This window comes from Rhinolophus hipposideros (assembly GCF_964194185.1).
Source record: "Rhinolophus hipposideros genome assembly, chromosome: 24".
Classification (NCBI taxonomy): domain Eukaryota; kingdom Metazoa; phylum Chordata; class Mammalia; order Chiroptera; family Rhinolophidae; genus Rhinolophus; species Rhinolophus hipposideros.
The window spans coordinates 12,839,784-12,854,923 of record NC_138070.1 but is presented as its reverse complement, the minus strand read 5'-3'; the positions used below and the strand labels follow the sequence as shown (position 1 = coordinate 12,854,923).

Genomic DNA, 15,140 nt, shown 5'->3' with positions numbered 1-15,140 from the left:
TTGTTACACGTATCAATAGTTCATCCTTTTTCCTTGCTGAGTAGTATTCTGTTAGGGATGGGGAAACTTTCCCTGTACTCCTTTAGTTCTTCTGGCTGGTTGAATAATTCAAAGGACATACAACAGAGTACAGGAGAAAATCAAGTTTTAATACATGCATATGGAGAATTCATGTAAGCCTGAAAATTCCACAGGCAGAAAAGCAGAAGGAGGTATATATGCCATTCTGGACCAAGGAAGGGGAGGCAGAAGTCTGGGGATTTCAAAGGGAAATAAGGCAAATTTACAAGGGAATGAAAATTTGTTTAGTTAACAAATGTTTGCTGGGTCATCTTGAAACAATGGGACACAGGGGCACTTTGATCAAATGGGCTTTGCTAGGTTCCTCCCTGTCTATCATATCTAGTTCAGGTTAAAGAATACTTATCTATGATGGTTACTCCCTTCCTGGAGCAGTTCCTCTATCTTAAATTCTTTTAAGCAGTCATGGGGAAAACCAAAATTTCTTCCTGAGCCTTATGAGCTTTTATTGTTTTCAGCTTGAAATAATCTTCATGCCAGAGTATCGGGTGACTCGTTCCGAACCCCCACAATTCCATTGTATAGAAGTACCAGAGTTTGTTCAACCATTCACCCACTGAAGGGCATTGGGATTGTCCAGTATTTTGCTATCACAAATAAAGCTGCTAAGAACATTCTTGTACAAGTTTTTGTGTGAGCATGTTTTTAATTCTCTGGGCTGCATGGTAAATCGCATGTTTGGTTTCATAAAAAACTGCCAGGTTATTTTCCAGAGCGGCTGTACCATTTTTACATTCCGTCTGCCTCCTTTTAAAAGCCAGATCAGTCTCCTGCCTTTTTTCTTTCCTTCATGACATTGATTTTTTGAAGTCCAAGACAGTTATCTTGTAGAATGTTCTACGTTCTGGCTTCACCTGATAGAGTCCCCTGCGGTGTTGTTCAAAACTGTTGTACAGTTTTCCTCTGTTCCCTGTACTTCCTGTAAACTGGAAGTTAGACCTTGAACCTTGATTAGATGAAATATAACTTCAGAGGTGGCGTTGTGAATTTTGTACTGCATCTTCCACTATTAGTGATGCTGAGTTTAAGCACTGGTTAAGGCAGTAACTGCTCTCTCTCCACTGTAAAAGTGCATTTTTCCTTATGTAATCAGTAATTTGTGAACAACTCTTGACATAGGAACCATTTGATACTAAAAGCCTTTTGGTTTCCACGACCACTTCCCTGCACCACTCACTTCCTGATCAGGCATCAAGATATCATGGCTGAGGGAGGGGGTACAGGGGATGGGTGAAAAGGGGAGGTGGAAGGAACTTAGTCAATAATACTGTGATAGATTTGCGTAGTGACAGATGATTACTGAAATTAGTGGGGTGACACATTGTAAAGTATAACAATGTTGCATCACCATATTGTTCACCTGAAGCTAATATAACCAAGATAATATACCAACAATACTTAAAAAAAAAAAAAAGATATGGCTGAGTAAGATAAATCAACGTCACTTCTTTTCTGGAACCCAGGATAGGTTTCCTGGAATCAAGGCCTGTGATCAAGACCTGTGGTCCCAGGAAATCAAGAAGAGTCCCCTGATAAGCCAGCATGTCAGAAATGTGGTGGAAAGAGGGGATCAATGATAACTGTTCAAAGGGGCATCCTGGAGACCTCATACTGATTATAAGAACTGTGAAAGTTGCCAATGTGTACCCCCCAGAAGCTGAAATTTCCAGGAGCTACAAATATCCTTGATAGTGTGGTCTGAAAATGCACTCCAACCATTTCTTACCACCTTAGCTGTTTGCCAAGATGGATAATCTGGGTGTCAGATCAGCGCTGGAGGAAATAGAAGATGGAAGCTTGCTCCCACCACAACTTTTGTATTGATCAGAAAGTTCAGATGATGGTCTGGCAAACACTGACCCGTGTGTGTGTTTGTGTGTGTGTATGATTTTCTTAGAATTTATAATAGCAAATAAGTAAAATAATGACTCATTTGTAAGCAAATACAAGAAAGAAAAGCCTGGAAAAACCATCGAAATGTTGAATAAATAACTTAAGAAAAGCAAAACAATTTTTTTAAAGATAAAACTTATGAAACATGCATGTGATATTTTGCCTTTAGCTCTACTGGAATCTTCCTTGGGCTGGGTACTTTGGGTTACACTGACTTCTTTTTTTTTAATTGAAGTAAAATTCAAATAACATAAAATTAACCATTTTAAAGTGGACCCATGGGATGTTTGCATAGTATTGTTTTCTGTTTCACAACCTAATTTTTTCCTAGTTACAAAATTACAGCACATTTGTATATAAAATCCAAATATTATACATACGAAGCAGTGACAAAGAACCTCACCATAATCCCACTTCCACTGCTAGAGGAGATAGCCACAGGTAGATGAGATTATTCCTCCAAACTGTTCTATTCATATGTCAACATAATTATGAACAAACATTGAATTACACCCTACGTACAGTTCTAGTACTTCCTTTTTCTTTCTGCTAAACAATATATTGAGGACATATTTTCTATGTCAATACACAGCTCCCCTCTTCCTGTACGAAATATATCCCACTTCAGCTAATCAATCCTCTATGGATGGGCATTTGGGTTGTTTCCAGTTCTTTTACGATTGTAAGCAATGAACATCTTTGGATGTGTATTTTTGCCTAGTCAGGGGAATTTTGCCTACTTGTGGGGTATTTCTAAGGGAAATTTCTATAGGTGAGATTGCCTGCTCGAAGGCCATACATATTTTGCATTTTTAGAGATTCCCTCCTCCAGCACTGTACCAATGTATTTGCCCGCAAAGCCACAGAGAAGAGCATCTGGAGAATGTTCAATGTGTATGTTTGGACGTGCTCTGCAGTTTTCACGGAACTCTCCCGGGTTAGGGAGGGGAAAAGGAGGAGGGTGAACTCATATCCAGTTCTAACGCTTGTTTGTTCTCTAGTTCCTTCCCAGGCAGACAGCAGGGAGAAGGGGCTGGGTTGGGTGAGGTAATCCTGACCCTCTCCGCCTCCTCTGTGTGCGGAAATATCTTTGGAAACATCAGCCCCTGATGGAACCAACCCTTAACCCACCCTCCCACCCTGTCACCCAAGCCAGCCTGGACCCACTGGCCCCAAGGGATGAAAAGGCTGGACACTGAGGAATATTTCAGCTGGGAAAGGGTCCCATGGCCCCTAAACAATCTTCTCAATGTTCAAGTCACTACAGGATGTCTGCAAGAATCCTAGCTTCTCTAGGTTAAAAATATCTCATGCCCGAGGGGCCCTCAGTGTCTGTCTCAGAAGAGACTGGCTCACAGCTCTCCATCGGTGGGGAAATTAACTGAGGCCAATTGATTTTGTTCTCGCGTAGTTCTGAAGCCAGAATTTCTGGGTTCAAATCCTCGCTCTACTATTAACTAACTGGGTGACCCTAAGCCACTTACCGAACTTCTCTGTGCCTCAGTTTCCCTGGCTGTAAAAGGAGTGTCAGAATCACATCTATCTCAGAAGCCAGTGGGTCTCCACCCTGGCTGTACATCAGAACAGCCTGAGGGAGCTTTGTGAAATCCTGATGCCCAGGCTGCATTCCAGGCCAACTGAATCAGAATTTCTAAAGGTTAGTTCTGAGCAAAAAAAATATATTTGAGCTTCCCAGGTGATTCCAATGTGCCACCAAGGATGAGGCCCACTGCCACAGAGATTTTGTGGGTGTCAAATTAGTTAATAGAGGAAAAATGCTTCTGATAGTGCCTGATAAAGAGTTAAATGCTTTAGTGGGGGTAGTGGGACCAATTATGCACATCTAGGCGGTAGTCAGGGAAGGCTTCCTGGAGGAGGGTGTGGCTGACCTATGAACTGAAGAAGGAAAGGAGTTAACCAGAAGAAAGAGGACAGGACACTTTTCAGCAAGAGTAATGGCCCCTGCAGGGGTCTCAAACCAGGACAATGTGGCCTCTTGGAGGAACTGGAAGTCATTCCCTTTGACTAGAGCTGCGAAAGGAGAAAGGGAGAGTTGGGAAGAAGGCACATTACACTTGGTCCTCTAATGAGGTCAAAGATCATGGAAAATCACTGGGCTTTATTTTGGCATCATGAAGAGTGTAAGCAGGGCAGTGAGTGACCCAGACAGTATCCTCCCCCCAGATTCAGAGGCAGCAAAGCCTTTTCAAGACACTGTGCTCAAGCCAGCTGGGGATCTTGAAGTTGTCAAGGGGCTGTGACACACCCCTTTACTCCCCTTCATGAGCCAGTACATGGACTCTGGAGTCAGACAGTCCTGGGTTTGAATCCTGACCTTGCCCTTTCGTACCTGTGTGGCCTTGGGCAGGTTACTTTATGAGCCTCAGTTTCCTGGCCTGTAAAATAGGCACAACCCCTCTCCCCATGATTCTTTGTGAGGATTAAATGAGATAACATGGTGCTACCCATATGTTAAACAATAAATATTCCCAATAATAGTTATGTGAATAATTATTAATATGATTAATAATATTCAAGACCTAGATTCTGCAACCCCTTCATAGCTGGATAAATCCCCAAATCTGTCCTTTTCTCTCCTAGCCCTAAAGTCCCACTTGGATTCTCCTGTGATAATTATAGCTATAATTTCTCAGTGCTTTTCCTGCAATTTTGTTGTTGTTGAATCCACGTAACAACTTTAGGAGGTATATGTTTTATTAGCCAGATTTTATAATTCAGGCAACTGAGGCTCAGCGTGGTTAAAACACTTGCCCCAAATCACCCAGCTAATCAAACCTGCAGAACTTCAGGCCCATTGTGCTGAAGAGAAGTGGAGGTTCAGGGAAATGAGGTATCATGCCCAAGGCTGCATAGTTGGCAGGTGGCAGAGCTGGGATTTGAACCCTTGTCTGCCTTAGGACTCCTGGACCTTAAAGGGTTGCCCCCAGAGGACTGGAGAGCCTGCTAGGACCCACTCTCTGGGTCACCTGGTTCATCCTTGAGACAAACACAGGAGGCTAAAACCTTTCAGTCTTGGCTGCCCCTATTCTGGGGCCCTCTGCATACTTTTCTGAACTCCTTCTGGAATGCCCTTCCCACTGCTTCCCATTCTCCAAAAATCAGGTCAGAGTTAGCTCTTTTCCAGGAAACGTTTTCCAAGCCTCATTCGAATCACTCTTAAGCAGTTGATTTTTATGTTAATGTCTGCAGTGTCATTTTTCGAATGCAATTGTATTTGATTTTTTAAATATTAATTCATTCTGGGAATAGGTAAACTTGCATATGTGATTTGAAATTCCAAAGATTCCAAAGGATATTTAGTGAAATCTCCTTCCCACTCCTGACCCCCAGCCACCCCATTCCCCCACTCCCACCCCTGCCAGGTGACACTAGTGTTTACATATTCTTCCAGAGATGTTCCAGCATGTATAACCATCTTATAAACAAATATATTGTTTCCTATCTTCTCTGGAAAAATGCACATGTTACACACACTCTGCAGTTTTATTTTTTTTAGATCTTGGAGACTGTTTCATACCAGTACACAATGAGCTTCCTCGATATCTTCTGTGGCTACACAGTTTTCCATTGTAGGACTGCATGTCATTTATTTAATCAATTCCCTACTGATGGAACTTTTGGGTTGTTTCTAGTCCTTTGCTCTTAAAAACAACACCTCAGCTAAGAACCCTGTACTCGAATCTTGTTGTCATCCTGGAAAGCTCTGTGAATGGCCTGTGTTAGAGAAAGGATTGGGCTGGGAGCCAGGATATTGGGGTTCTCCACTTGAGGCTGCAACAAACTCCATGACCCAGTCTACTCGGCATTTTGTACCTTGGTGTCCGCAGCTAGCATGGAGCAGCCTCTATTCTATACCCTGGTGAACCAGATAGGCACAATCCCTCACCTCAGAGTGCTGACATTTTCACAGGGAAGGGAAAGACAACTTTATTTGTTATTAACAAACAGGTAAGCAAATAAATACAGAACACAAAGTCAGAAGTTGAAAGTAAATAAGGTAAACCAGGATAAGAGGACGGGGTCTGATGGGGATGGAGAGACTTTAGTTAAAATGTTCAGGAACCGCAAAGGTGACATGTGAACTGAGACCTCAATGATGAGCAGGAACAGCCATGACAAGATCTGGGAAGAACATTCCAGAAAGGGGCTCAGACCTGCAAGCCTCCAAAGTCAGAACTAGCTTGTTATGATCGAGGGACAGATGGAGGCCAGTGTGGCTGGAGTATAATGAGCAGGGGAGACTGGTAGGAGACAAGATCCAAGGTATATCCTCGGAGACCCTGGTGAAGAGTTTGGATTTTATTCCAAGGGGAATAGGAAACCACTGGAATGGTTCAGCAGAGGAATGAAGATGATACTTAATACACATTTTAAAAACATTAGGCTGTGACCCTGCTGTTACAGTCCTAGGGATGTATGGAAGAGAAATTAAAACGTACGTCCACACAAAGACTTCTATACGAATGTTCATGGCAGTTTCATCTCATAGTGGCCCAAACGAGAGAAACAACCCAAATGTCCACCAACAGGACAATGCAGAAACCAACGGTGCCATATATACACAATGGAGTACCACTCAGCCATGGAAAGGAACAAACTCTGGTGGCTGGTTTTCTCAGTGGTTAGAGCGCAGTGCTCATAACACCAAGGTCGTTGGTTCAATTCCCACATGGGTCAGTGAGCTGCGCCCTTCACAACAAGACTGAAAACAACGACTTGATTTGGAGCTGAGCTGTGCCCCCCCCACAACTAGATTGAAAACAATGACTTGATATGGAGCTGATGGGTCCTGGAAAAACACACTGTTCCCCAATATTCCCTAATTAAAAAATAAAAGTTAAAATAAAAGAAAAAGAAAAGGAGCAAACTCTTGATACAACAACCTGGATAAATCTCAAGAACACATTGAGCCGAAGAAGCCAGACCTCCCACAATCTAAAAAAAAAGAAAAGAAAATACATACTGTATCATTCTATTTATATAAATGCATTATAGAAAATATAAACTAATCTATAGCGACAGCAAATCACTGGTTACCTAGATCCAAAAGTGGAGGGGGGATCAACTGCAAGGGGCACAAGGGAGTTATGGAATGTTCTGTATCTTAATTGACGTGGTAGTGACCTGGGTGTATATATCTGTCCAAGCTCATCAAACTAGTCTGCTCGAATGGGTGCATTTTACTGGGTTTAAATTATGCCTCAATAATGTTGTTTTTTCCTGAGTGTGTCTCTGCTCCAGCTTAACTTCTTCAATTACACAATACTTTTGGGGAGTGATCACACATCAGGAAGCGTCTCAAACTCCAGTGATGATTGTTGCTGTAAGTGAGAACCCACTGTGCTGTAACGTACTTAATATTTTCCTGTCAATGACCCAATTGTTAAAACTTAGTCTCATCCTAAACTATATTGGTTTTATGTGCTAATTAGTTATTTTTCTAATACGCATAAATACATAACTATTAAAATAAGAAACCTTTGTCCATGTACCATTAACAGATCTCTCATTGCACTGGTGGCACTTGTACCACATTTGGGGGAAATCTTCATGGGGTCTCCCTAAAGTATTATGTGTGAGTTGGTGCACATAAAATATATTATCTATTTATCTAGAAGCAGTTGTTATGGAAAGCACTTCGTCAGCACCCAGCAAAAGGAATAACAATAGTGCACATAACCTCTAATACAGCACTTTCGCTTCTAGGAATCCATCTTAGGAAATAACTGAAGATGTGTCCAAGATTTAGCTACAAGGAAGTTCTTCTCAGCATTGCTAATTATAGTGAAAAGTTGGAAATAAATGAATTTAGCCAGGGAACTGGTTAAGTAAATGCTGGTACAGTTATCCTGGAATGCTATTTCGCCCAAAGAAATGATGTTTTAGAAGAATATTGAATGCCATGAAAAGATGTTCACAAAATAGTGTTAAGTGAAAAAAAAAAAAGCAGGTTTCAAAGCAGTGGACAGAAATATAAAAATGTATATTTAAACATTTTATATATGTGGTATAGATATTTATATGAGTATATATGTGTAAAAGAATGGCCTAGAAGATTGTACCACTGGTCATTAATTTTTTTTGGATTATGGATACTTCTAACTTTCACCTCTTAATTTATCTTACTTTTTTCTAATTTTCTTCCTACAATGAATAACTATTGCTTTTGTAAAAAAAATTTCCACATCTATATTGTAAGTTCTGGAAGTTATTCTCCTAAATCTTTTTTTTTCCCTTTAATCTCCTCTTTCTTCCCAATAACAGTGCAGTGCTAAGCTTATTTCTTCACACTTGATCTTAGCCAAAAGGCCGAGAAGCGATAGCTTATTTCTTTTAGTGGTATTTAATAAATGTTATTCACACAGCATATTTTTATTGAGCACCTACTGTGTCTCCGGCCCTGTTCCAGGCACTGGGGTAGAACAGGGAACGAGACAGATGTGGTCTCTGCCTTCCTGAAGTCTAGAGTTTAGTAGGAGATGGACGGGGGCAAACAATGAATGCATAAGAGTTATTTAATTATAATTATGATGAGTGCTTCCAGGGCGCCAAATAAATATCTTCATATGCAGGAGCCCTGACAGTCAAGCAGGTGAGGAAATGGTTTTCTAAGCAAATGGCTTTTAGAATGAAATTCCAAAAAGTAATGAGGACAGACAACATTTAAAGCTATGCTGTGTCGTAGCCAGTGTGGTAGCCACTAACCACATGTGGCTACTGAGCATTTGGAATGTGGCTGGTCAAACTGAGACGTGTTATAAGTGTAAAATACGTACCAGATTTCAAAGACTTGGTACGAAAAAAAGTGAGCAATCGCATTGATATTTTTTATATTGATGACATGTTGAAATGATAACATTTAGGATATTAGGGATTACATAAAATATATTAAGATTAATTTTTTCTGTTTCTTTTTTTTACCTTTTTAAGGGGCGACTAAAAAATTTTAAATTATGTATGTAATTTGCATTTTGTTTCTAGGGGTCATCCTTTGATGACCCTGAGAGGTAGCTATTATTAATCTTTTATCTGCAGAGCAGGAAACTGAGGCACAGAGAATAACTGGCCCAAGACTCATCGCCAACAGGAGCATAGCTGGGACTCGAACCTGGGTGGAGTCAGCCCTATAGTTTGTGCACTTAACCTCCACGGCACACTACTGAGCAGAGGTGCCTGTGGGCTGGGACAGGAAGAGGCATCCAGAACCATCCAGGCAGAAGGAACAGCACATGTGAAAAGATAGACATTCCATGGACTAGATGGGTCTCCGTGCCTTTGGCCATGGAGTGATTCTCTCAGAGGATCTGCTTTCTTGGGGGATGTTGCCTCACCATGGGGACCCTGAATTCAGTTTTGACAGGGCTGTGTACCTGCTCCGTCAATGTCAACTAATCTTTTGGAAGATGAGAAAACCTGGATTGAGTCAACCAAGTCTGATGGGGATCGGAGTCCCAGAGGGGTGGAGGAAGAAGGGGAGGAAATGGAGTTTAGGGGCTATATAGGTACATGAGGAACTCCCAGGTAGGGGCCTTAATGTTCAAGGTCACCAGCACTGAACTCTGAAGCCTTTGTTCTCTTTAGAACTCCACCCCCGGGGCAAAATCCCCTGCTCAGTTAGTGTCTCAGTTTCCCCTCCAGCGAACATTGCTTTGAAAAAGAAAGGTTTGAGACCTTTGAAAAGTGAACAAGTACGTGCCCAGGGATGGGTCTAAGGAGTTCCAGGCAGCTGGGAATGGTGTAAGGCTATTCATCCTTCATACTGGTCTGTTTGCTCTTCTGCCTGTCCCTTTGGACTATAGACCCCAAGAAGGCAGGCACCATATCCGTCTTATTCATCATTGTATCTCAAGCCCCAGCCCAAGGTCTGTACAGAGTGAGCACCATTAAATATCTCATCATTTAGTGGATGAATGACTGATCTCACAGCTTAATCTTCTGCTTTTTCCATTAAACTGTGAACTTTCTGAGGAAAGGGACTGTGGTTTGCTGTGTTCCAAGTGTCAGGCACAATGCCTGCCAGTCATCTAGCAGATATATATTGAGTACCTCTATGTGCCACATACTAAGTATGGCTATGTGGTGGGCATAAATGGACATGGTTTCTGCCTCTACATGCTTTTAGTATGGTAGGGAGATATTTATCAGATAATCCCACCACTAAATGTAAATTGTAGCAGTGAGGAGTGCCTACTCCTACAAAACAGAGGTACTGTTTTGAGTGCCTACAAAATAGAGATACATGAAAGTTGTTGAAATGGCATGAAATAGATTGCCTAGTTGGGGAGGAGTCTTAGCTCTTCAATTTTAATTTAGGAGGATGTGGCAGCCACGGAGATGAACTGCTTGGTTCCACTTTTGAAAGAGAGTTTGTTATCCAGCTTGAGGAATGACAACTTCCAGATGTAAGGCCTTTAGGGCCAGGTCACACACTTCCTGGGCATCCCCAGCCAATGGCTGAACATGGTGGGGAATTGGGGCCTGGACACTTCTGCCCAATGAGGACTCCTCTAATGGGTTTTTGTCCTGGGGCTCCCGGTTGGGTTGGCCTATCTTTGTCAGACCTGTGCCTCTCCTTGCTCAATCCTGTTTCTTCCCCTTTCTCTTTCACAGGCCACCTATCACAGCATCTGCTTCCTGGAGGACCTGGCCTGACCCAGGGGGCCTTGGGGGTTGGATTCTTGTGGGAAGGGGAGCTTTGAAATTGTGCTTAAAAGGCATTTTTATATAAAATCGACAAACTACCATTGCCCATTCCAAAGTGTGAGGAAGGGCTGGTAGTAATAACTACCTCTATAGAATTTAGATAATATACTGTAGTTACGTAGTATCTGGAACTCAATATAATAATAAATGGCAGCTGTTATGATTATCTGATTTCTGAGTCCATGGAAGCAGGCTCTGGATATAACCACCCTATAGTTTTTCCTTTAATGTGTGAGATGAGGTCCCCTCGCTTCAAGTGGAGTTTTGGAAAAGTCTCCCACTGGTGAGGGTGGACATGTGAAAGATTAAGGGACATATAGCCTGGAAAGTATTGAATCTGGCCCCAAAGGTGGGCTGTGGCGAGCTGCACGACCATGGGCCCAGAGGGCGACCCCAGGAAAAGTCCTCCAAAGGTTCCTGACCTTGCCTGGTATTGATTTAGAGTCCTCCTGGGAGGTGACATACTGGGAGACAGACAGGTGGACAAATCTGATTCTCCAGTGGACAGACATGTGATGAGTGGGTGACTGATGATGGACAGACACAGGTCAGACTGTGAGATGCCAAGACAGGCGGATGGATCTGTCAGCCAGACGGTGAGGCATGTGACTTTGAGACGGACAGAAAGACTGACCGGAGGGCAGAAGACCTGGGAGCCGCCCACCTGCTGGCTCGGCCAAGAGGGGGCGCCGCCGCCCCGCCCAGCGTTGCCCACCCTCCAGGCTGGGTGCGCGCTCGCGGGCCGGGGGGCGGGGCTAGTGTGCGCACGGGGCGGAGCCAGCATGCTCGCGGGGGCGACTGCGGGCGGGGCGCGGCGCGCGTGCTCGCCGTGGTGGCCGGGGGCGGGGCGCGCGGCGGGCGCGGGCGCGCGCGGTGGCGGCGCGTTCCGTTCCGGGCCAAGGCTCGCGGCGGAAAAGTTGCGGGGCGGAGAGAAGCGGCCCCGGGACGGACAGCGAGCACGACGCCGAGCCGGTTCCCGGCGCCCGCGGTCCCGCCATGGACGACCTCGGTGAGTGAGCGGAGGGCCGAGGGAGGAGGCGGAGAGGGGCGCGCGGCCCCGGGCCGGGCGGGCGCGAGCGAGCGGTGGCTGCTGCGGGATCCCACCCCGGTGGCCTGGCTCCCCGCACCGGTCCTTGCTGGCTGGGGTTCCGCGGGGCCGGGATCCCAAGCTGGGCCTGAGTCCTGGGTCGGCCGGCCCTGCTGCGGTCCTCGCAGCCGCCACCCCCCCACCCCGCCTCGGGGACGGCCCCACCTCCGGACCCCCGACCTCGGGGACCCACCCCCATCTCCCAGACCAGTCCAGGGACCAGCTTGCACCTTAGGGACCCGCCCTGCCCGCTTCAGGGGCGAGATCCCCAGTGCCTGGACCAGACCACCTCTCTACCTATGGGACCCTCACTTCACAGACCGCTCCCCCACCCCCACCTCACAGAGGGACTGCCCAATTAGGGGAACAGCTGCCTAATCTCACAGGCTGGTCCCTCAATTCTAGGATCTGCTCCCACGCCCTCGAGGACCGGTCTCACTTCAGGTATAGCCCCTGCGAACCCACCCCTTTCATGTCACTAGTCAAATTCACAAGTTAGAGATGAGCCTCTGATGACCACACCTCATACAAAGACAAGTTTCCCATGTGCCCCACTAACCCCCTGTTTCAGGTCTGGTCACCCTGTTTCATGGACTGGTCACTCCATTTCACTGACTGCCCTCTCCCCTCTGTGGACCAGCCTCTCCCCTTTCATATCCTAGACCAGCCTAATCCTAGAAGAGTAGCCTAGGGGAGACACGATTCTTTCCCCACTCCTAGACTGGTAAAATGCCAGGGGAATAAGGAGGGATGTGGGCCCCAAATTATGGCCATCTTTGAACTTGTCCTGGCTGGCAGAGTCCTCCCACCCCTTCTAGCATCAGACCCTGCTGGAAGCCACACAGGAAAGCAGGACAGGATGCCCAGAACAGAGTTTTACTGTTTTCATGTTATTGGAGCTCCAAAACTACTCTTTTCAGTCCAGTCGATTTGGTGGAAGGGCAGGGGAAAGTGTCTCCTGGAACCAGACACTAAACTCAAGGGGGTTGGTGCCAGGGTTCTAGGAATGCCTTGAGTGGCGTGAACCCTGCAGTGGGAGGATTCACTCTCCCTCCCCTTTCACGCCTGTAGCTGGAGGGCCTCTGAGCTGGGGAGGTAAAGAGGGGGGAAAGTTTCTTCTCTGTAGGAGCCTTGTCTTCCCTCTCTGGACTGTGGGTGGCTTATGTGATCATTGATATTTTCTCTGTCCCAGGCTCTGAGGAGGGGATTCATCAGACCAAACTGACCAGCCTCTCCTAAACGCACAGGGCCCTAAGTTAAGACTGGCTATTTGTAGGCAATGGACTTCCAAGAGGACAGGGAGGGGGACTGAGGTTTTACTGCTTCCTGGCAGCTTCCTTCTGGGATCAGCCCCCCACCTCTAAGAGATCCTGGAGCTGGGGATGGTGTACAGTCCTGCCTGTTTTGCAGAGTGTGATGGCTGCCAAGCATAGTTATACCTTTGGGTCAGGTTTGGCACCCATTTTCCAACACATTCAAGGTTGGCATGGCTTCCAGGCAGGTATTTTTTTTCACATAAAAATAACTAAGCTTAAAGGAGGTTGGGGGTTATTTTTAAAATCAGGATCTGAAAGTCTCAAGGCTTTCCCAGTGGGAACTGAGGAGCAGAGTTACAGTTTCTAAAATGCTGATGTGGTTCTGTTGCTTCTACACAGTCCCTGTGCTGTTTGAAGGACTGAGAAAGTCTTTGTAGCCTTTGCAGATGAAGTCCTGAATTCTTGTCTTCTGACAATCTTCCATTTAGGGCCAGGAAACTGAGTTAGTCTCTGAAAGGAAAGAGAGCGTAGTGGCAGAGGGGATTGTAAGACTTGCAGTTTGCTGTTTATGGAATACTTCCCCATACCTCAACTTGTCCAGTTCTCACAGCCTCCCTTTATAAGAGCCCCGTAGGGCCACTGCTGTCATTTACTATGTGCCTTTTACAAATTGAGAAACTGAGACTAAGAGAGGTTGATTCACTTGCCCAAGGCTGCACAGCCACAAAATGACAAAACCAGGACTAGAAGCCCAGTCCCTAGCTACTAGATCTGCAGTTCTTGTGTACCAAGAGGCCTTTCTTCCTGAGGAGGAGGCAAGCCGCATGTGAAGGAGAGGTCGCAGCAGGGCGATGGCTGCCACCTGTAACTTCTGCCGCCTTCCACCCCAGGCTCCCCAGTTGTTTGGAGCCTGGCTGCCCGACTTCCTTGGTCTAAGCTCCCAGGGGGCCAGCCACGCCTGGCTGGCCTGGCTGACCGGAGCCTGGGGTGGGAGGAGTGGGGCGTGCAGGAGGGGAGAGGAATTTGCCTGTATGCCCAGGCCCCATCAGCTGTCTGGCTGACTGCTCAGCACCGTGCCCGTCAGCTGTTTTCCTTAGTTAGGGGAGACACAAAGGCCAGCCCTCTTGTTTTTATTTTTCTCCTGAGTGCGCTCAGCTGTGAACCTCTTGGTCCCTGAAACCAGAGAGAGCTTATAGTCTGTCCTGTGGCAAGGCCAGAGGGGGCAAGAGTCTCCGCTGTGACTTTGTTTTCTGGTCTAAAAAAAATCGGAGAACACTTTCCTCCCCATAGCTACGGACAGACTCACCATGTGCTATTTAATAAGTTACAAATTTATAGCTCTTTGGGCAGAAAAACATAAACACAGCCCTTCCCTGTGTGTTCTCTCTGCTTTGTGCTGTGGGGTGGCTGCTGGTGGCTTTTCTCATTACTGTTTAGACGATGGTTTGGCTGGGAGTTTGCCCTGTTCGAGTTCTGGCCGGAGTTTCCTGGACAGAGTTCCCACAACACTGAGATGCACTCTGATTACGTTTTCTGACCCAGCTCCTTGCTTTCCCCTCGTTCTGGTTCCTAGTGCGCTTGGGGGGGGCCCGTGACCACACTTATGGTCCAATAATGATCACTCCTGCTTGATGGGAGACAGGCACCGGACTCAGCGCTTTATGAGTTTCATCACAGTCATTCTGAGAGGGAGGTGTTTTATCTCAGCTTTATAGCTGCAGAAATCTGAGCTCTGGGAAGTTCACTGGGGGAGCTGGGATTGGAACTCAGACTGATCTAATTCCAGATTTGGTCATCTTCATCATAACAAGGTAGTACTCTGTTTCCCGAAAATAAGACCTAGGTGGACCATCAACTCTAATGCGTCTTTTGGAGCAAAAGTTAATATGAGACCTGGTCTTATTTTACTGTAATATAAGACCGGGTCTTATATAATACATAATATAACGTAACGTAACGTAATATAACAACATAACATAACATAAACCAGGACTTATATTAATTTTTGCTCCAGAAGACGCATTAGAGCTAATAGTCTGGCTAGGTCTTATTTTCAGGGAAACCCCGGTTAAATAATTAGTGACTAACCAGGGGGATGA

General features: G+C 45.6%; 1 protein-coding gene across 6 annotated transcripts in view; it reads left to right on the top strand.

Annotated features, from left to right (window-relative positions):
- Positions 1 to 11,545: 11,545 nt before the first annotated feature.
- PXN (paxillin) overlaps positions 11,546 to 15,140 on the top strand; it is a 44,131-nt gene continuing 40,536 nt past the window's right edge. For 5 of the 6 annotated variants that reach the window (XM_081036548.1, XM_081036546.1, XM_081036543.1 and 2 more), the window contains exon 1: positions 11,551 to 11,707. In XM_081036548.1, coding sequence (XP_080892674.1) covers positions 11,695 to 11,707 — 13 coding nt within the window. In that variant the 5' untranslated portion in view covers positions 11,551 to 11,694. Of the gene's footprint in view, positions 11,708 to 15,140 lie in introns of all 6 variants that reach the window. The other variant, XM_081036544.1, reaches the window with a different exon arrangement.